Source organism: Cicer arietinum, chromosome 2, assembly GCF_000331145.2.
Source record: "Cicer arietinum cultivar CDC Frontier isolate Library 1 chromosome 2, Cicar.CDCFrontier_v2.0, whole genome shotgun sequence".
NCBI lineage: Eukaryota > Viridiplantae > Streptophyta > Magnoliopsida > Fabales > Fabaceae > Cicer > Cicer arietinum.
The window spans coordinates 12,540,844-12,561,197 of NC_021161.2; the positions used below are offsets into that span (position 1 = coordinate 12,540,844).

The following is a 20,354-nucleotide window of genomic DNA, read 5'->3' on the forward strand; positions in this document are numbered from 1 at the left end:
CAAGTACATGTAATTTACTATAAATTTTGTCATTCTGAAGGAAGAAATGACACACGGATTCTGCCATTATTATCCATAATTTTTTCATTCATTTTCTATATTATAAGTCATCATATTCTTCTCTAATGCATGAGTGGAACATATGAAATATTCTTTTGTAACATAGTATTGAAAAATACTATCGGTGTGTTAGTGCAAATCATATCAAGGATTTCCAAAGTACCTTGAAGGAGATTCGTTGTTCATCCCATTTGCATCTGATTGGTGGGAGTGAATCGAACCTGAAGCCTAGTGTGACAAACACGTTTTGGAATTCTCTACATACAATCTTCATCAACAACTTCATTGTTAAAGTATTGCAACATAGAGATAAAAAAGAAGGTTGAGAAGAAATGATGGTGGGAGAGCACGACAAGAAGGTTGGAGGCGATGGACATGGTGAAAGGTCGAAGACGATGGAGAAGGGAGAGATTTATAAAAGGTTTCCATAAGAAGATGAAAATGTTTATTGAGCACGACATTTTTGTTAATTTAGGAGGATATGTGAGTCTTGTAAGAAATATGTTCTGAAAACGAGGAAGAATAAAAGACTTTTTGTGTCTATTTAGGAACAAACGAGGAGAATAGACAAATTAATAATACATCCATTTTGCGCCAATGTTACCACCAAGTTGTAACTTAAGAATGAGATTTGGATTTCTCTTCTAATATATATTACTAGAGACTAGAGAAGATTTACCACCATGTATCATTTCTTTTACATATCCTCCTCTAGTGTGTCAAAACTCAAGAACAATTATTTTTCTCTTCTTAAACAAATTCCATAGATTATTAACCTTCACTATATTAAAGAATTGAAATTATAGAGTGCATATTCGTTGAATTTTTTTAAATAAAATATAAATAAAAACACATATATTCTTGTAAAAAAGCTAATGTATTGAAAAATAAGTTTCTTTTTTTTGTTGTTGACAACTTTTAAAAATTAGGTTTTAGTATCTATCTTAAATTCTCAATTGGGAAAAAAAGGTTCTAGATAACAATTAAGTTTTAGTATCTATCTTAAAAATTAGATTCTAGATAACAATATTTCGGGAAAAAAAGAGAAGGGCATTAAGACAAAATTGGGTGCAAAAAGTAACCACTCCATTGAAATTGTAACCTGTAAGACAGAGCCATAACTCAAAACGGCCCATTAAAAGCCCATTTAACGTCACATGCATTGTTCGTCAGTGGTTCAGCCAAGTTGTTTGAATGTGAGATTAGATTCTCTTACACTCTTGTTTGAAAAATGGATCGGAGCTCTTTCTCCGCGCTAACCCGGAATACCCGACCCAAATCCGATATATACTCTACTTTTGTAATCCACGACGACGACGACGACGACAGCGAAACCAATCGGCGTCGGAAAGCCGTAAGCGCGGAAGCTCAGGAAGATCCATACGGTACAATGGTGTTCAAAGACAACGGTCACGACGACGACGATGAAGACGAAGATTCCTCTCTCCCTCCTCTCCTCAAGCGTCTCCCCAAGGATTTCGGTGGCGGAGCGTCGATGGACTACGACGATGACGAAGAATCCGGCGACTTCGGTACCGTGATCGTGAAGTCCGATCGTAGCCGGCAGCGGGATCGATCTTCTTCTGGTTTGACCTCACCGGCGGGTTCGACCTGGAAAACTCGGAGTTCTTTTCAGGCGAATCCTTTGAACGGCGGGGACGATGATGAGGATGAGGATGACGACGGCGGTGGATTTTCAACGTTCGTTGTGCGTTCGACGGTAAGGAGCGGCGAGAGAGAGTCTGTAAGCGGAACGATGGTGCGACGGACAGGCGGAGGTAGCGAAGGTGGAGGTTCAACAATGGAGAGAGCAATTGCGAGTATGCAAGGGGTGGGAGAGTTTGGAATCGGGAAACAGAGGAAAGGAAGTGGATCTTCACAGAACGAAGATGTGAAGGGCCAATCGAGGCCTACCAAGGTTTCGACGAGTTCGATCCCTGATAGTGTTATCAGAGAAGACCCTACCACCAAGTATGAATTGCTCAATGAACTTGGTAGGTGCTTAAAAATTAATCAATTCGAGCTTGTTTCTTATATATTCTCTAACTTTTGTTTTGATTTGCATGCATTTCTAATGGATTTTGTGTTTGAATTTGTTGTAGGAAAGGGTTCTTATGGTGCTGTTTACAAAGCCAGGGATTTCAGAACCTCGGAGATGGTTGCTATCAAAGTTATATCATTATCTGAAGGGGTAAGCTTTTGTTTCTTTTTGTATTTTAGATATTTACATTCTGGTCATTTGATTAATTGGACCGTGTTTGAACTTTTTGAATGAACAATTATGATGATTCTTGTGCTCGCTAGGAGGAAGGATATGAGGAAATTCGTGGTGAGATTGAGATGTTACAACAGTGTAATCATCCTAATGTTGTCCGTTATCTTGGAAGCTATCAAGGAGAAGAGTATCTTTGGGTAAGAACTAAAAGGGCTTTTCCTAAACCTAAACTTATGGTTTGTATGGTGCTGCTTTTCTGAAACTCTTTCTATATTTAGTGGGTTTTTGTTTGTAATTTGTGGAAAATCACGTGTTTGCTGTTATTGGGCTTCCTTATGGTTATGGTGATTTGCTAATGATTTGTTTTAGAGGAACGTATTCTTCTTTGGATTTTGTTTTTTGTTGTTTCTTTCGCTTGGACCTATTTTGTACGTTCATTTTAACTGAGGCTTCCTCTTTTGTATAAATAAAAGTGATGTGGTTGGTTTTGCTTGATAAAATATGGTTTCTAAATTCTGAATCTCTGATTAAGATTTTGGCAGATAGTGATGGAATACTGTGGTGGTGGTAGTGTTGCTGATCTGATGGGCGTGACTGATGAACCATTGGATGAGTGTCAAATAGCATATATCTGTAGGGAAGCACTGAAGGTATAATTGACTTAATGGATTAGCACTGGATGTATTTACTGATGTTGTCCTACTTGTTGATTTATCCTTTAACCTCTGCCAAGGTTTTCAGTTGATTTGTTCTTCATTGCTGCAAATAGAAAGAGTACTTTAACAGCATTATTTGGACCAAGATTTCTGCGCAAATAAAAATAATATTGTTTTTGTTTATTTTTTTCTAATATCTTCTTCGGTTATGTATAGGGACTTGATTATTTACACTCAATTTTCAAAGTCCATAGAGACATTAAAGGTGGGAATATCTTATTAACTGAACAAGGAGATGTCAAGCTAGGTGAGTACTGTAGTTGTATTTTTGTAACATTTGTCAACTACTCTTGATAATGATAATTGTACTTATTGGTGATTGATGATTATCATTGTTTCCTTTAACACAAAAATCATGATTAGTATACATTGAACATGTTGACTATTTTATATTTCCGCTCCTCTCAAACAAAAATTTGAATTCACTATTTGGTGTTGTAACTTTTTCTTGAATATTTTATTTAGCAAGTAGCTAAAATGTCTTAGCATATATGATTGAGATGGGCATTGTTTAAAGCTCTATTCTCCATATATAAAATGCTGTATACCATCTAGAGGCTATTCTGCTAAGAAAGAGTGATTGCATGTAACTAATCCCCAGTCTAAATTATTACTGCAACTATAATTATTGTCAAGTAAATGGCCCCTCTATAATCACAGTGAAGGATGAAGCAAATATTTGTCACATGGTTGCTTACTATTCAATTTGTTGTGGTGTCTATGATTTGAGCTATCCTTATCTTTCAAGTCTACATTTAACAAATTTTAATCCTGACGTGACATCTTTTACAACTGTAAAATGTAAAACAAGTTATATTCTATTATTTGATAGTCAATGGTAGTATGTTTTGGAATTGCTCAGAATATTTATTTTTATTCTTTATTTTAAGTGTATTTTTTAAAATATTATTACATGCAATGTCATGGATATTTTTCCTGGAGCTAAATATGTGTAGTGTGTACTGAACATTTTTTTTCATCTAAAAGAATATGTACAGAACTCTGAAATTTTTCCAATTGCTATTCATAATGTCTCTTTGATGCACTTCAATTTAGTAGTCAGAAGCATTTAATGAGCTGGACTTCATTATGTATATCAAGGATTAAATTGACTGTGGCACACTTCTTAGAAAACACACAGAAAGATATTGTTTTAAAGATGTATATCCAAGGTACTAATATTCCTGGACTTTTAACAACAAACTGATTTAGATTCCTGGTTGATAATGAGCAGGGGATTTTGGAGTTGCTGCGCAACTGACAAGGACTATGTCAAAGCGCAATACGGTAGTTGCTTTGTTTAGTATTATTTTAATGTTATTGAGTTCAGATAATATATGAAGTGAGAAGTTGGAACATGATTTTCAAATCTTTGATGACAAAGTGATGGTGTTGATGTAAGATTGTTATTTTTGTATTAAATAGCAAATTCAGGAACAAACTTTTCTTACTTACATCATGGTCTTCCAATTTTGAAACAAATATTAAATTGGAGATAAAGCAAAAAGGTGCCGATAAATGTTCAGCCTATGGGGTGACTGCATTTCTTTATGCTTTTTGGTTGAATAAACTGTTTCTATATGTAAATGAAACATGCATCTGACTTCCTTCTAGATAACAAACAGCTGTCCCTGCATATTTATATTATGTGGGTGTTTATTGAGATACGTGTTCTTTCCATCCATAAACTGAGATAGAGATGATATGTCCTTTGTGCATTACACAAGAGTTCTGCAGGTGGCATTGGTTTGGTCACAGCTACAAGTGTGCATAGCATAAATAATTAAAAATATGATTGGTTTTGGGAACTTGCAGTTGGCTACAAGTATAAGTGTGCTTTAGTATCCTGCAAGTGGCACCGGCTTTTGGTGTATCTATTTCTGATTAACTTGTACTGTAAGCGATATTAAATTCTCCATTCTAGTTTCTGTGTGCAACTTATTGTGACATAGCAGTTCTTTGTTAGGAACCGGAGAATTGGATTCCTAAGAAAGAACACTTTTATTGAGAACTAGGAGAGAAATCTCTCTGCCAAGGGTTTCCCTTCACAATAGAGAACATTATCTATCTAACAGTTGATTACAATATTCAATGATATCTCTTTAACTCCTTAACTAACTTCTAATCTAAGTCCTAACATTCTCAGTCCCATTATATTTACTTGTTGAAGGTTCCTTGCTGTTATGTAATGAGACATTGCAAACCTTGAACTTGCCCTTGAGAGTGTCCCTTGAGCATTCTTGAACGTGCCATGAACTTGTTATATTCAAAAACATTTGACTTGCATTGATGTGTTTCTGCACTTTTTGTATGGACATGTTATTTATTCTTTTTATCATGGCAGGACCTTTTGATGTTTTTGGTTTAATGTGCTTGTAGTTCATTGGAACCCCTCATTGGATGGCTCCGGAAGTCATTCAGGAAAGTCGCTATGATGGAAAGGTATTGAACTTTCCAGAATTTGTTAACCTGGTTTTCTTAGTTGTGCTTGTGCGTCTTCATTTGTTGCCACTGTACTGCATCTTCTCCTTGCTTTATTCCATTTGCCTTCACTTTTTCTCCTCTGTTATTTGGTTCTTCGTTTAGGACTTAGAAGCAAAAGTTGTCGTGCCATAGTGCCTACAACAGTCAGCAGCATTTATACGTGTCCATATGTAGTAGTTTTGCTGAAAAATTAACTCATGGATTTTTAATTTGACACTTGTGAGTTTCTGATAGAGCACCAGATATTTTCGGAAAATATAACTAAATTTATATTAGAGAAGCAATGCACTGCTGTCTCACTGTCCTCCCAGACCAAATCTCTTACAGTATAATCTCGATCCAAAATACATAAAAACAATCTGACATACAGATAATATATGCCCTACACTACTATCACATATACTAATAAGTAATAAACGATTGCCATAACTTATTTTCTAATGATAATTGGCTAATAATTGCTAATACACTGTTCTCCCACTAATTGTTTCCTCATCATTAACTGCCATCAGGAAGTTACTCCTGCTGTTTCCTATGCTGCATAGTGCGTTGTTCTAAAGTATTGCAGTCAGAGTATTAGTCATACCTGTATATGATATGGTTTTATTTATTTAATAGCTATGATTTTCAGGTTGATGTCTGGGCTCTTGGCGTGTCTGCAATTGAAATGGCAGAGGTATATCCAATGCTTATGCTTTAAGTTCTATGGCTTCCAAATGAACTGTTTCTTTATCCAATGGGGTCTATAATCTTCCTTTTCTTTCCCCTATTTTTGCTCCCAACTTCTTTAAGATATTTGCAATTGATTTATCGGTTCTTTTACCCCTCCCTTTTTTCCCCTTCTTCCATGAAGAAACACTTATTGTAGTTATATCTTTGTGTTGAGGAGAAACACTACACACTGTATCTCTATGTAGTTGGGTGGTCATCCATAAATTGTTATTAGATCTCTTTTTATAACCCAATGTTGCATTTTAAAAAAAGTACTCATTCTCATGCTTTATATTTTTAATTTTCAGGGTGTTCCACCAAGATCATCAGTGCATCCGATGAGGGTTGGTAACTTAGAACTTTGATGTTGACTGGTGTATTATTATTTTTCATTTGAAACGGCCAAAGTTTGTAATTAGTTATGTTAGCATTTTTTTTCCTCGCCTGGGTTTGAACCCGGGTCCTCTAATTCTTTAACCCATTACTCAAACCAGTTGAGCTACCCACCCACCCCCAACTGGTGTATTATTGTTAAGTGATTATACATAATCTCTTTTCTTCCCCCCTTTTTCATAAATAATTTTTAACTGGTCATTTACATTGATATTGATACTCATATAATTTTCAGATGATTTATTATTTCATTCACTGTTACGTATTTACATGTTAGTCACTTTGTTGGGAGAAACTTAGATCTATGTGTGAATTAGGAGGGGAGAAACAGAAGAGTAACTGAGATAAATAGACATGACAATTGACATGCAAGGAGATGGAGGGAATATTTTGAACATCTGTGTTGTGAGGGTGATAGGAACCTGGTACCTTACTACGAAAATTATAAAATGCCATCGATTGCAGAATAAAATACTGAATTTTGAGGCTCTGCTCTCTCCCTATATCCAAAAGCCCTGGCTCTTTCAGACGACCAGATTATCTGCCCCTCTCAACCCTCTTCATATTTGTTGACAACATGCCTTATTTCTCTAATTATTCCCTGTCCCTAACTACTAGCTTTAATTCCTTTAACTAACAAACCTATCAGAGGGTTTTTTTGGTGGAGTATTAATTAATTATAAGAGAATCTAGATTCTAGTTTTTTCAGAATTCAGACCAAGGTTATTGTATCTGTGATGTCTTATATCTAAATTACATCCATAGTGGTTTTTTTTGCCTTGTTGTGAAAATATGTTGTATGAAAGTTTTTTTAGCAATAGATGAGTTTGTAAGAGGGTTATCCCTTTTTCCGTCATAAAATAAAAGGTGAATTTGTGGGAATCAATGTGAAAGGAAATACAATCTAGGTAGTTTCTTCTGTCAGCAGAAGCTACAGAGATTCTTGTATACTTTGAGAAATTTATTTGTATTAGTGCTTTTATAAAGAAAATATCAACTTTTGTTTGATTTCCTTTTTTTCTATTATCCTATTTAATGAAATATTGATGATATAGACTTGTCTAAATGAAACACAATTTTTGTTTGTCTGCAGGCTAAAAATACTTGGTATTTAAGAAAAAAATGTACTAGAATAACATTTGTTTGAAGGGATCCATTGGGTTCTTTATTCTTTAAATTTTTTGTTTTACAAATCAAGTGCATGGTTTGTTTTCATTTTTTAGGGCAGTGGAGTTATAAAATGTGTTTTTCTTTTGTAGGTTTTATTCATGATATCCATTGAACCAGCTCCAATGCTCGAGGACAAAGAAAAATGGTTTGTTTTTATATTCTATACTCTGAGCTCGTATTGCAGATAATTTGTGAATCAGTGAGCTTCAAACAATTGGTTCAGTTGATGATCCATGATGCTATTTGGTTTAGTATTTTAAGTGATATTTTTCATATGCTATATATTTTGGGCTTGTTTTGTCTTTTTTAAAGGCAGTACTGAGTTTCCGCTTTGTGCAGTACTTTTACTATACAATCTCTCAGATACTTTACTGTGATCTTTTTGATAAAACGACCCCATATTAAGATGCCATTAAATTTAAACCCCGTGTATAGTTAAAGTGAGACTTGCAGAAATCTTTTCTCATATGCTGTATCTAAGATACATGTGTTCGGCAAGAACTATATCAATTGACTTACGTAATTTAGATTTAAAGTCTGAACGAAAACTCATATATGTATGCTCTGTTGTCTTCTGTGAATTTAACACATTCATTTAAATGGCAATACACTAGCATGTGTTAAGGATTAATAATACAAGGTTGGTGCTTTCCAGTTAAAGAACTCCTTGTATTCCAAATTCATCGTAATCTTCTTCTCGATCTCAATGAAATTTATTTTGTTATCCCAATATTAAAAAAAAGACAAGGTTATTGCTTTGTATTATTTGTCCAGTGGTAGAAGTGCATCACCCTGACTGGTATTTGTTGGAAAGTAGTCATTACTCACTCTTAATGTACTGCTCTCATAATCTAACTTTCCAAGTGACAATTTCTTAATGGCGCTTGAGAGTTGAGATAGTGTGTCTCAATTAAGTGATGATCTCTGTGTATGATAATGTTTTTAATTTGATTTTTCTTGTGTAGGTCTTTATATTTCCATGATTTTGTTGCAAAGTGCCTTACCAAAGAACCTCGACTCCGCCCTGCTGCATCTGAGATGTTGAAGGTATGCTCAGTTATATTGTTTCAGATGAAAATCTAGTGACTCTGAGGAGTCTTTCATTTAGAGCTGATATTAAATAGTAGTAGGAAAGGCAAAAAGTAGAGAAACGTAAAGAAGCAATACCAGTAGGAAAGGCAAAAAGTAGAGAAATGTAAAGAAGTTCCAATAAAGACAGCCTATGTTTTTCAAAGCTCCTTCAAACAAAAGATAGTAAATGACAAGATGGAAAAATTTGAAAGGGATTGAAGGGTGTTTCCACCAATATATCAGTTGGTTAAAATAATTGTTTCGACTATTTTTTTTACTCTGTTTCAACTATTAGAATATTGATTAATTTGATTTTAGTTTATCTATTATATATTTAACTATTTTGCTTTAACTGAAGCTTCTTAAATTTTTGGTATGATTGAGATTACTGACATTTTTCTGAACTATTTTATTTTGATGTGCTTCAAAGGTTTGTCTCCATGTCTCTAACTTTTCATTTTTCTTCTCTCAACTCACCAACTAAGATACACTTGGTCTTAGATATGTTCAGTTAGCTCTCATATACATCCAAGAGAAAAGACAAGGCCTCATAGTTTACTCTAGGTGCAAACTTAATAGTTATAGTAAAATCTTCTAGAGCCCTGCTCTGTTCTTCCTCTAGCTGTTTTGATTTCTCAAATTTAAGCATTTGAATTCTGAGCCCATTTCTTCTATAGATCTCTCACGGAACCCTGTTATATCTTTTCCAAATCAATGAAAATCTTGCGCAGTTGTTTTTGATTTCATTGATATATCTCCATCTGTCTTTGTAAGTATTTAGCTTTCATAGTTGGCCTTCCCAGTATAATACAAAGTTACTCTCTTTCATGCGATTCTTTTGTCTTAAATAAAATTGTGAAACTTGATTCTTGATATGACTAAATAAAATGTGAGTGCTTATATAGTGTTTTTATGTTCAACATTGCCTGCAGCAGATATTAGTAAATTAAAACAAAATAACAATAATGGATCAAAACATACAGTAGTTATCTGAAATTACCAAGGTAATCCTTTAAGTAATGGCTGATCATGCATAACCTTTTATTTTGGCCATTGCTTATATTGGGTGTCTAAACAAACTCAAAAATGTATGCCTTTATTAATTTCTAAATTAATTTCGTTTATGCTTATTGAGTTTGCAATTGCATATATTTTCTTCAATTATTGGATGTTTCCGTTGAGTCTGAGTTGTTTTCTGGCTGCCTAGCACAAATTTTTCGAAAAATGGAAAACTGGATCTGCTGCAATGTTTCCAAAACTAGAGAAGGCAAGGCAAGTCAGGGCTTCAATGGCTTTACAGGCACAAACTCTAGCTCCAGCTGCAGCGGGAGATCAAGTATGATTAAAACTTTCCCCTCCCATCCCTCTCCTCTCTTTTGCTCTTATACACATCTTGCACATACTTGTTCTTTTCATCTATACAGATTCGCATAATGTAGAAAGCAGAAAATAATTGTTTAATACACATTCTTAATCTGAAGGAGCCAATGATCGCTTCCATACTAAATGACGAGTATGGAGATACTGTTCCATCTAGACCTCATAACATAGGCGATGAGGAGGCTGCTGATATCTCATCACATGGAACTATGAGGAAGCTGCGTAAGGTGGATGAGGTGGACAATAGTGAAGGTCAGCCGTTCTTACATCTTATCTGTAGCTCGACTTCTCTTATTTTCAAGGTTGATTATTTCTGTTGTTACTTAAAGGATGTGTTTTTTTCGCCCTATAATTGGGAGAAAATGAGCTTATGAAAATAAAGCGGGCATTCAAATTTCACTTCATAGTCTGCTGAGCTTCACAATAATTGGGCATACACGGAGGCTGTAGCCCTCAAGCCTGGTTGAAGTGAATTTTACGATCTTTGTTGGGTATAGTTGTGGGAACTTGAACCTAGCTATTGAGAAACTGGTTTGGTGGTGATTACTAGTAGTTCTCAGAATTCAGATGTATTAACATTTTTGTTTTTTCAATAACTACATGTATCAATAAAATCACTGTTTACATCTAAAAAAGTGTTATACTACAACCATAGGCTTTATGTTAGTAATACCGGTATATTATGTGAATTATGAATTTATGATAGCTATTTTTCTATCACTATTTTGGTTCTTGATTTTTAAGGTGCGGATGTGAGTGAGAGGTGAAGTGGGTAACAGGTGTGACTGTATGTGAAGAGAATCTCTCATAAGGAATAGCTATCGGAAATGTTTTAATTTGATGGTGTTATATAGTTTGTGGTGGATGTCGTGCTTAACCATAGTTTTTACTTGTTTGGTTTTTATTTAATTACTCATTATTCTAGCACTAGGAATTTTTCTGCAATTTTACCAAATAATCTGTGTGATGTGAACTTTGAGAACCTACTGGCTATGTCACAACAGTTTGGGAATATAATCCTAGTTTCTCTTTTCTAGCATGATTATTCATTTTTCTGACTGATATCACTTCCGCCCACAATCGTCGTTGCTGCCCTGTCTGCTACTGTCGCCGCTGTCTGCTGCTGCCTGCCTTCGCTGCTGGAAAAGTTTTCCGAAACAACCATTGTCTCTCCTGTTTTGGATGCATTTTCTCACTCCGCTGATCGATCATGGCTTCGTTTCATTAGAGTCGTGCTGCTTCTTCTTTGGTGTTTGTTAGGCAATTTAGTTCTTACTAATAGATTATAACAGTGGCTTCTATTTCCACCGACAATCATTCCGGTGGTGTCTCTTTTCCCACAGATGAATCATATTAGTGATGAGTTCTTTTTCATTGATGGTCGTTCTGACAATGTTTTTTATTTTCATGACTCATACTTTAGCATGGCAATTTGTCCCAGATGCACTGGCCCCATCTTTGTCCCAGATGTACTGGCCTTGCCTTTCTCTCCTTGAAGCACGCCTCTTCAATATTATTGGTTTGAAGCTTCCAAATGCAGTTTTTAGAAGAACAGACATTGCTTTGTTCAATTGCTTGCCATGAATTTCTCTCAGGCTGATGATCATTCCAGCTATCTGGCTAGACTGTATTTATAGCAATTCTCTCCGACTTCACCTGCATCCCTGAGTTGCCTTTCCATCTTTTTTTTATTATTTTACGGAGCAAAACATTGTTTTCTTGTAACAAGCTAAAACATAGTAAGTTTTAGCTTGAGAGGGAGTGTTAGAATATTAGAAAATATCTTATAATATCTTTTATATTATATTAGAGTATCTTAAATTATCTTTTAGGATCAATTTATAATCATAGAGATATCTTAGAATATCTTTCATTTTTATTATGATTTATTTCTGATTTAGGATTGAGTCTATGTTTCTCTATAAATAGAGATTAATATTGAATCTTTTGTAATCAAGTCAACATTAAGCTATTATCAATAATATTCAAACCCTTATTATTTTCTCTTCTCCTTTTCTCTAAAATCTCACAACTTCAACAATTTTTATTATTGTCAGGTAACTTTGGCACTGTGATAATTCATGGAGATGAATTACATAAAACCACACAGGATGCAGATGCTGCTGGTTATTTATCTGCTTTCTCCAGCAGCACAAGAGGCAGATTATCTGACCCTGGGTACTTCCCCTGCCTATTTAACTCTAAGAATGAATTTCCTTGTGTTAAATTTTCAAATGACAAAGTCACATGTCAATTTTGTATTTAGCTCTCTTCATAACCATTCACAAATTTTGATAGATCCCCCTCTATTTAATGGCTTTGTAAAAAGAGAGATTGGCACAAAATTTTATGATGACCTTATTACGTGAAAATGTAATTACCATTTACCTCTACTGCCTATATTTTTCAAAAAGAATTTCTTCATTTGCTTACCCATAATTGAACCAGTCTTAACTTAGCAAACTTGTAAAGTGTGCATTATATGCTTACGAGAGCCTCCCCTCTTTTTTCCTTTTCATTCCTCCTTTTTCCTAATGTAGTTTGTTTCTTTGTGGATAAATTTTAGGGTTGAGAGTCAAAGAGTTGGCAACATGAACACTTCCTCTTTTAGAGAATCTGGTCTAACTACAGATGCTATACAATCGTCTTTACCATATGTTAGTAATTCAACTGAGCAGACCCTCAAAACAAAAGGCAGTCATCGAGCACAAGCTGGAATTGGTAGTGATTTAAGGAAGAGCACACTGAAGAATGAAACAGTCAGCCGCAAATTTGCTTTACAAGATAAGGTATTTTTGTAATTTGATTTATATATCTGCCGTCAAGCACTATTCTTGTATGTAATCACACCATTTGAGCAAACTCCGCAAAGATTGTGCTTTTTGGTTACTTGAGTTGGTAACTCCTTTATGATTCTTAAAACCTAAGGATAAGGAGATTGTTTTTTTCTTGAATGAATAGCCTTATCTTTTGTATTATTTTCAGCTTTCATAAATGGCTATTGTGAGACTGCAGTCTAAGATTTATCATCTATTTTCTTTTTCTTTTTTTTCTTTTTCAGCTTTGGTCCATTTATGCCGCTGGTAATACTGTGCCTATACCATTCTTAAGGGCTACAGATATATCTCCTATTGCTCTCCTTTCAGACAATGTGCTTGGCGGCATGCAACAGGAAACCAGTGGAAGTAGAACAGTAGAAGCATTGCAAGAGCTTTTTAGTGGCGATGGGCAGTCTAAAAAGGGCCGGAGAGGAGTAAATGAGGTGACTGAGTGTGTGGATTTGTGCACTCACCATGCACATTTGTGTGTTGTTGTGCACTTCTTACAATCACTTATATTGGTTTGTTAATTGACATGCAGCATATGCCACTTCCTCCAAGCATTTACCAAAGATTAACATCAAGTTCTACTCTAATGAATTTGGCTCAGGCTTTAGCTTATCATAAGACGTACGTCCCTTAAGATTTTACACCACTGTTTTTTCTCCATTTATATTTGCATATTTTTTCAGTAGGATAGTTTGTGCAAATGCTTAAAATGGAGAACTGTTTAGGTTTTCATCTGCGTACTTGTGTAAAAAAATCACGCAATATTGGATCCCTTCCTTTTGATATGATAATTTCTTTCATTTCCTCCTAGGTATGTATTGGTTTCATATGTAAATGGGGTTATTCTTCACATAATTGCTTTACTTGTTATCAGGTGTTTCGAAGATATGCCACTACAGGAGTTGCAAGCAACCCAGGAGCAGCGAACTATTCAAAATCTCTCTGACACACTTAGAACCATTCTTCGGTTGTAGTATCCCCAAGCATTAATGGCTACAAGATGTGCCATTATTATATACGTACATATCAGTGGCTGTGAAGCAGTAGTATTTTGTTTTTGATTGTGACTAGTTTGTTTTACTGGTTTCATTAATCTGTTCTGGTCTACTCGGTTTAGTCAGATGTCACGTATTTATATGTAAATATTTTGTATCTATGGCTTGCATCAAATGCTGTATTTCCATATATTGTAGTCTTGTAGTGGAAATTTTTGAGTAATGTTAGAAATTTGTCTTCCCATATTTTTACCAAGACTGAGTCCCAAGTCTCATTGATGGTTAAGTAGGCAATTCATATATCATTTTACCATTTAAACCCGTAGTCATTTTTTTAAAAGAAATTGATTCTGAAGAGAAGTGCATTTTTACAAATAAAGAAATAATTGTATTCAACAATTTCAAAGAGAAATAATTGTGTTCAAGACTTTACTAGATTCCTTGTGGTAGCCTCCATCGAATATTCTTCTAGAAGAGGGCATTTCTCATTCTCAATCCTCCAAAGAGATCAAAGACTCTCATGATGAAAGTATGGTTGTTGACATCATTGCATTGAACATTGCGGAAGGTGCTTCTGATGAAGCCTGACTTGTTCTGACGTGGAATAGTTCCTATAGACATAGATAACCCTTAGAGACATTGGTGAATGAGTCTTTGCATCTGCATTGTAACTAGACTTCATCTTCCTCCTTTAATTCTAATGCAGGTGGGGTTTCAACCCACTTTTTTCTGTTTCTGGGAGTAGGTGTTCGAGCACCAACTCTAATATTGAGTTGATTATTTTTAATGGGATTGTTTGTGTGTGATAGTTTTTAGTTGTTATAAAAAGCCTTCATTTCTTAGACTATATGGTGGTTGACGGGTTTAGGATTTCATAAATTTCATCAAAACGCGTGCATGTTATCAAAACTGAAATTTTAGACATTTCGACTGACCTATGTATAAAGATCTCTTGCCCCACAAAGGAAATGTTCTTTTACATAAAAATGTCTAATAACAATATATTGCACCTATAAACATTTTAACAGTTGTCTCAAAAAAAATTATAAAAGATAAAACAAAACAACTAGCATAACTTTATGCATTATCCTTCTAATATTTATCATTATTTTAACACTAAGCTCATACAATAATATATAATGTGTCTTGTCATATCTTAAAAGGAAAAACTTTCCTACATATTATATAGTTGTTCTTAGAGATTTTTTCATAAAATTTTATTTTGTATAACTTACAATAATTTATTTGATGAATGTTATTATAAATTATCCACTATGAAAATATTTTGGATCCGCGTCTGCATGGATTGTTTGTAATTTGTAATACGATGACCTTATAAGTTATAAGTAGATATATGAAATGGAATGAACTTTTTAATTTTAATTTTTACCATGCTTAAAAAGAGAACTATATAAGTGTTTGCAATTTCTCCAACTTAAAAGAGAATCGGGACAAGGACGACTTAAATATTCTTTCTCATATATTTTTTATTTAAAATTTACTTTGATTTTTTTTTTTAACTCAATTTCTTCTTTTATCTTTTATAAATGGATGATTGTTAACCATTTTCCTATTAACCCTTATAAATAACTATATGAATTTTGTTATGAACTATTGATGTCTAATCATAGTTCAATTATAAAGTAAAGTGTGGAACTTTAAAAATGAGAAAATGAAGATACAAAAAACTATGATAAATAACCGTCATTTCAAAGAGGGTGCATATGTTTCAAGATAAATTCTAACGTGGACCATCATCCACCACAAACCAGTTTTAAAAATGTTTAAAACTCTAATGATCACATACGTCGTCTTTAGTTAATGGTCATTTTTCATTTTTATGATTGAGATATTGACTTAAACCATATCTGTTTGGTTAAAATAAAATAAAAATAAATATATATCGTTTATTGAATCGATACAAATCAAGTCTTAGTTTTATTTATAACGATGGAAAAGATGACCGGACTATTACTTTTATAAGTATTGATCTATGAGGTTCTTTTGCAGGAAGTTATGTTATTGTGTTGAATGGATTTTTTTGAAAAGATATTATGGTGGACGAGTATTGATAGTTGTTGAAAGAGATATTAATGATAGATACCTTTTATTGTGGTGTGAAAAGTCTCAAATCTGTCAGAGTGAGTCAAAAAACAAAGTCTCACCTCTGAACTACTATCAAGCAGTTTTGAGCTTTTAAATAAAATGAGGCTAATCAAAACATTAAAACCTGAAGATGGAGAACAATATCCTGCTCCAAACCAGCTTCAGATATGGTGCTAAGTCTGTCTAGTTTACATAAAGACAAATTAAAAATATATATAGGGTGAGGTCTACGATATTGAACTCTAATATGTACAATGGTATTTAATATGAAAGCAAATAAGTTCTTAGTAACAATGGTTGAGGTATGTGATATTGAAATCTAATATGTATAGTTAATTTCACGAGCACACTAATTATTAGCCCCAGCCCAATGTCATGGGTAAAAAATTTGATAGTTAAAAATGCCTTAAAACTAAAAAACCCTAAAACTTTGTGGTATTAGTGGGACCTAAGGGCCCACTTATTCAATTTTTTTTTATTAAAATATTTCGACAATTTCCCGAGAAATAATTTTTTTCCCGATAAAAAATGATTTAAAAATATAGCCTTCTTGATACTCATTATAAGTTATCATAAAACATGATTTCATAATGAATAAGGGTAAATTTAAGCATAAATAAAAGGATCAAATATAATGCCATGTAAATATATCAGTCAGTATACACAGCCAGTACATGCATCAATACCAAAAATAACACTCAAAATCAATTGTCTACAGCTAAACTATGTCTAGAGAGAAGCTTCCCCTCCCAACCAAACCTCACATTATTAGACCATAACTTGCTAACAAGTCATGAAGCAGGCACATAGAAGGATGGAAAGTATGACTCCTGCCAATCGACCTACTTGGATCTCTGTCTCATCGTTCGGCGCTGCCTCTTCAACCTCCTCATACGCTTCTTCTTCCACTGATACATAACATCATTGAGTTAGACGAACATGAAAAATCAAAATAAAACTCGAGACATAAAACAAAACAGGCAAAAATACAGAACATCATCTGCCAAGCATGATACTGCAATGAAACAATGATTTGGCTTTTGCATACAAACTTGTACCACAAATCCAGCACTGCACTAAAAATGGGTATCAAGAAGGCTATATTTTTCTGCATTAGATTATATATCACTACAGCAATTCAATGTCACACAATGCTCAATCAAACACAACTAAAGCATCACTCCACTAATCCTCTCCACATCACTTCCTAAAATCAGACCCCATGGACCTGCAAGGGATGTCATCAAAATACAAGAAATAAGGTTCAGAGTCTTCAGATAGACCATAGTTTTCAAGAATGGTTCAAACATGATTACATTAATAACAACTGTTATTCAAAGATGAACTTAATTTCATTCCTCACAAATTGACAAAATTCCACCAGCATCTCAATGGCTCATTAACTATAACATGTACTTTAGGCAGAAATCTTAATACCCAATACTAGAGACATTAACAGTAGATGCGTTTCACATAAAATAGCATTAATTATCTAAGCAAAAATACTTTAGGATAATTGTCAAATAGGATAATTATCTAAGCATTAATTGGTCTAATGAAATTTGAGTTAGACAGATTTAAATAGGATAATTGTCACCACTTAATCCCAATAATCTGATTCAAATAATCACCATAAGTCATTACAAGAACAATTTCCATTTTTGAAGTGATGAAACCTCAACGAGTCTCTCACAACAATCATCACACCAACAACCATAGACATATACTTAATGGCATTGTGACAGTCACCACAAATTCTCAAGTTCTTAAAAACGCGTATTGTCGATTGTCCATTCAAATTAAGCATCCCAAAGGCAACAGCAAGCTTCTCGCTATGGTTACAAAGACTCTCCGCTTTTTCCTCTTGATCAATATCTTGCAGAACATACTCAGTGTCAGGCTTATATCCAACCAGTTTCATTTTCTCTACCAACTCATCCAAAAAGTTATAGATTTTATCACTCTCCACATTACTTTTCTCTCCAACAACAAAAGTGTGAACTCTATTTCCCACTTGAAGCCAACTACATCCTGGAGTTTTAGTAATTCCCCTCTCTTTCATAAATAATCTGATTTTTGAAGCTTCATTCCACAATTTGGCAGTAACAAGAATGTTGAATAACGAAACATAATTTCCAGGGTTGTTGGGTTCAATCTCAAACAGTTTCTTAGTCGAAATTTTCGCCAACTCCACATTCTTATAAACCCTACAAGCACCAAGGAGTGCTCCCCAAGCACTAGCAGTTGGTTCCATAGGCATTTTCTGTATAAACTCGTATGCTTCATCCAGGCGACCAGCACGGCTATAGATATCAACCACACATGAATAGTGATTTGCATCAGGTTCTACCAGATGATCTCTACCCATCGAATTGAATATCCGGAGTCCTTCTTCAACTAGCCTTGAATGGCTACAACCAGATAGAATACCAGTAAAAGTAACAGAATTAGGCTTGACCTTTGATAGTAGCATCTTCTCAAAGAGAAAAAGCGCTTCTTTTCCGTTCCCGTGCATTGCATTAGCAACGATCATCGTGTTCCAAGCAACAACATCTTTTCTGGGCATCATGTCGAAGACATTCCTTGAAAGATTCAAATCACCGCATTTGGCGTACATGTATACTAGAGCTGTTGTGCTTGTCAAGTCCCCAACTTTCCAATGCCTGAAGGCATAGCAGTGTATCTCCTTGCCCATTCTCAAGCTTTCTGAAAAAGCGCAAGCAGGTAAGATACTACTAATTGTTATTTCATTAGGTTTAAATCCCATATTTTGCATCTTCCTAAGCATTTCCATTGCCTCCTCTATTCGTCCGTTCTCCATGCATCCACCAATAACAGCATTCCATGTAGCTTCATCTGCTTTAACTCCATCTCTGCTCATCTGAGAAAACATGGAAAGACCCTTCTCATATTCTTTATTTGTGAAGTATGCTGTTAAAACTCCATTCCAAGACACAACATCTCGACGTGGCATCAAATCAAACACTGCTTGAGCTTCTCTTACACTAAGACATTTTGCATACAAGCTTACAAGTGCACTGCAAACAAACACATTTTCAACCATCCCATGTCTCACTGCAAATCCATGAATCTCTTTACCCCATTTCAAATCTTTCAATTCTGAGCACGCAGGCAAAATGCTAGACACAGTCACTGAATTCGGCTTCACCCCATTCCATCTCATTTCACGAAAAACATTTAGACCCTGCCGGGGTAATCCACAATTAACATAGCACGAGGACAACGAGGTCCAGGTAACCACGTCTCTAACAACCAAAGCATCGAAAACACGTATTGCACCCTTGACACATTTACACTTACCATAGGCATGAATCAATGCATTTCCAATAAAAACATCCGATATCAGCCCACACTGAATCGCATCATCATGAACTTCCTTGACTCTTAAGGCATCACCATAAGCAGCACAAGCCTTGGCAACAGCGAAGAACACCGGCTTTTGCGGTTTGATCCCACGTGCCCGCAACGAAGCATAGAGCTTTATGGCCTCATTTGGAAGTCCATGAGTGGTTAAAGCTGAAATTAGAGTGGAACAAGTAGTAGGGTCTGGTTGAGGAATATTATCAAACAGTTGGTGGGCACGCTTTAAATCTCCTACATTTAAAGCACCCCTGAGGAGCCTGAGACCAAGGTGAGAAGGGATGTTGGTGGGGACAGAGGGAGCCACCTTTGTTTTAGTGGAATGATGGAGATAGTTGCTTCCACATAGAAGTCAAGAGACCGAAAGAAGGTGGCAAACACAAATACAAAAACATGAAACTGTCAACTTATTTTGAACGCGGATTCTGTATTAGGTCGGGTAAATGACACGATGTCTCATATTCGAACATAACTTTTCTATTTGTCATGTTGTTTCCTTCTACGAGAAATTTAGAATTTGAATAACTAACACATTGATGTATGCAGGAGCTAACTCAGCAAAATTCACAATCAAAAACAATTGTTCATACACCATATAGCCAGCTACTCTCACTGGTGGTGGAGGCTCACAGGCAACTTCTACGATGTTAGTGTTGTTGGTGGTTTCAATCTACCGGTTTCGGTAACACCAAAAGGAGGTTCACAGGGCTGTCAATCAACTAGCTGCCCTGCTTATGTGAACAGAGTTTGTCCTAAAAATGTTGGGACAAATGGAAATGTGATTATTTGGATAATAATTTCAATTTCACAAATTCACTGGTTATTGATTTCAATTTAGTGTCGT

At 34.9% G+C, this 20,354-nt stretch overlaps 2 protein-coding genes across 2 annotated transcripts; one reads left to right on the forward strand and one right to left on the reverse strand.

Moving 5' to 3' along the window:
• Positions 1 to 1,224: 1,224 nt before the first annotated feature.
• Positions 1,225 to 14,279, forward strand: LOC101491810 (serine/threonine-protein kinase 1). The gene is made up of 18 exons (XM_004490150.4): positions 1,225 to 2,054; positions 2,163 to 2,251; positions 2,365 to 2,472; positions 2,818 to 2,925; positions 3,148 to 3,238; positions 4,226 to 4,278; positions 5,371 to 5,433; positions 6,107 to 6,151; positions 6,495 to 6,530; positions 7,839 to 7,894; positions 8,715 to 8,796; positions 10,028 to 10,156; positions 10,302 to 10,452; positions 12,258 to 12,378; positions 12,767 to 12,989; positions 13,262 to 13,462; positions 13,561 to 13,649; positions 13,903 to 14,279. Exons 1-18 carry the CDS (start codon positions 1,292 to 1,294, stop codon positions 14,000 to 14,002), a joined length of 2,508 nt encoding a protein of 835 aa, XP_004490207.1. The 5' UTR covers positions 1,225 to 1,291; the 3' UTR covers positions 14,003 to 14,279.
• A 2,467-nt stretch (positions 14,280 to 16,746) lies between these two features.
• Positions 16,747 to 19,862, reverse strand: LOC101500486 (pentatricopeptide repeat-containing protein At1g20230-like; the record flags this gene model as incomplete). The annotated part of the gene is made up of 2 exons (XM_027331788.2): positions 16,747 to 17,037; positions 17,774 to 19,862. Coding segments are annotated over 2 exons (2,214 nt in total), but the record flags the coding sequence as incomplete, so codon positions are not given.
• Positions 19,863 to 20,354: the final 492 nt, after the last annotated feature.

What these genes read in the sequence shown, in the direction of transcription:
- LOC101491810 (XM_004490150.4), top strand. Translation starts at nt 1,292, where the DNA reads ATGGATCGGAGCTCTTTCTCCGCGCTAACCCGGAATACCCGACCCAAA. An exon ending in TTATATCATTATCTGAAGGG is followed by an intron (nt 2,252 to 2,364) that starts GTAAGCTTTTGT and finishes TGTGCTCGCTAG; the next exon opens with GAGGAAGGATATGAGGAAAT. An exon ending in AATTTGCTTTACAAGATAAG is followed by an intron (nt 12,990 to 13,261) that starts GTATTTTTGTAA and finishes TTTCTTTTTCAG; the next exon opens with CTTTGGTCCATTTATGCCGC.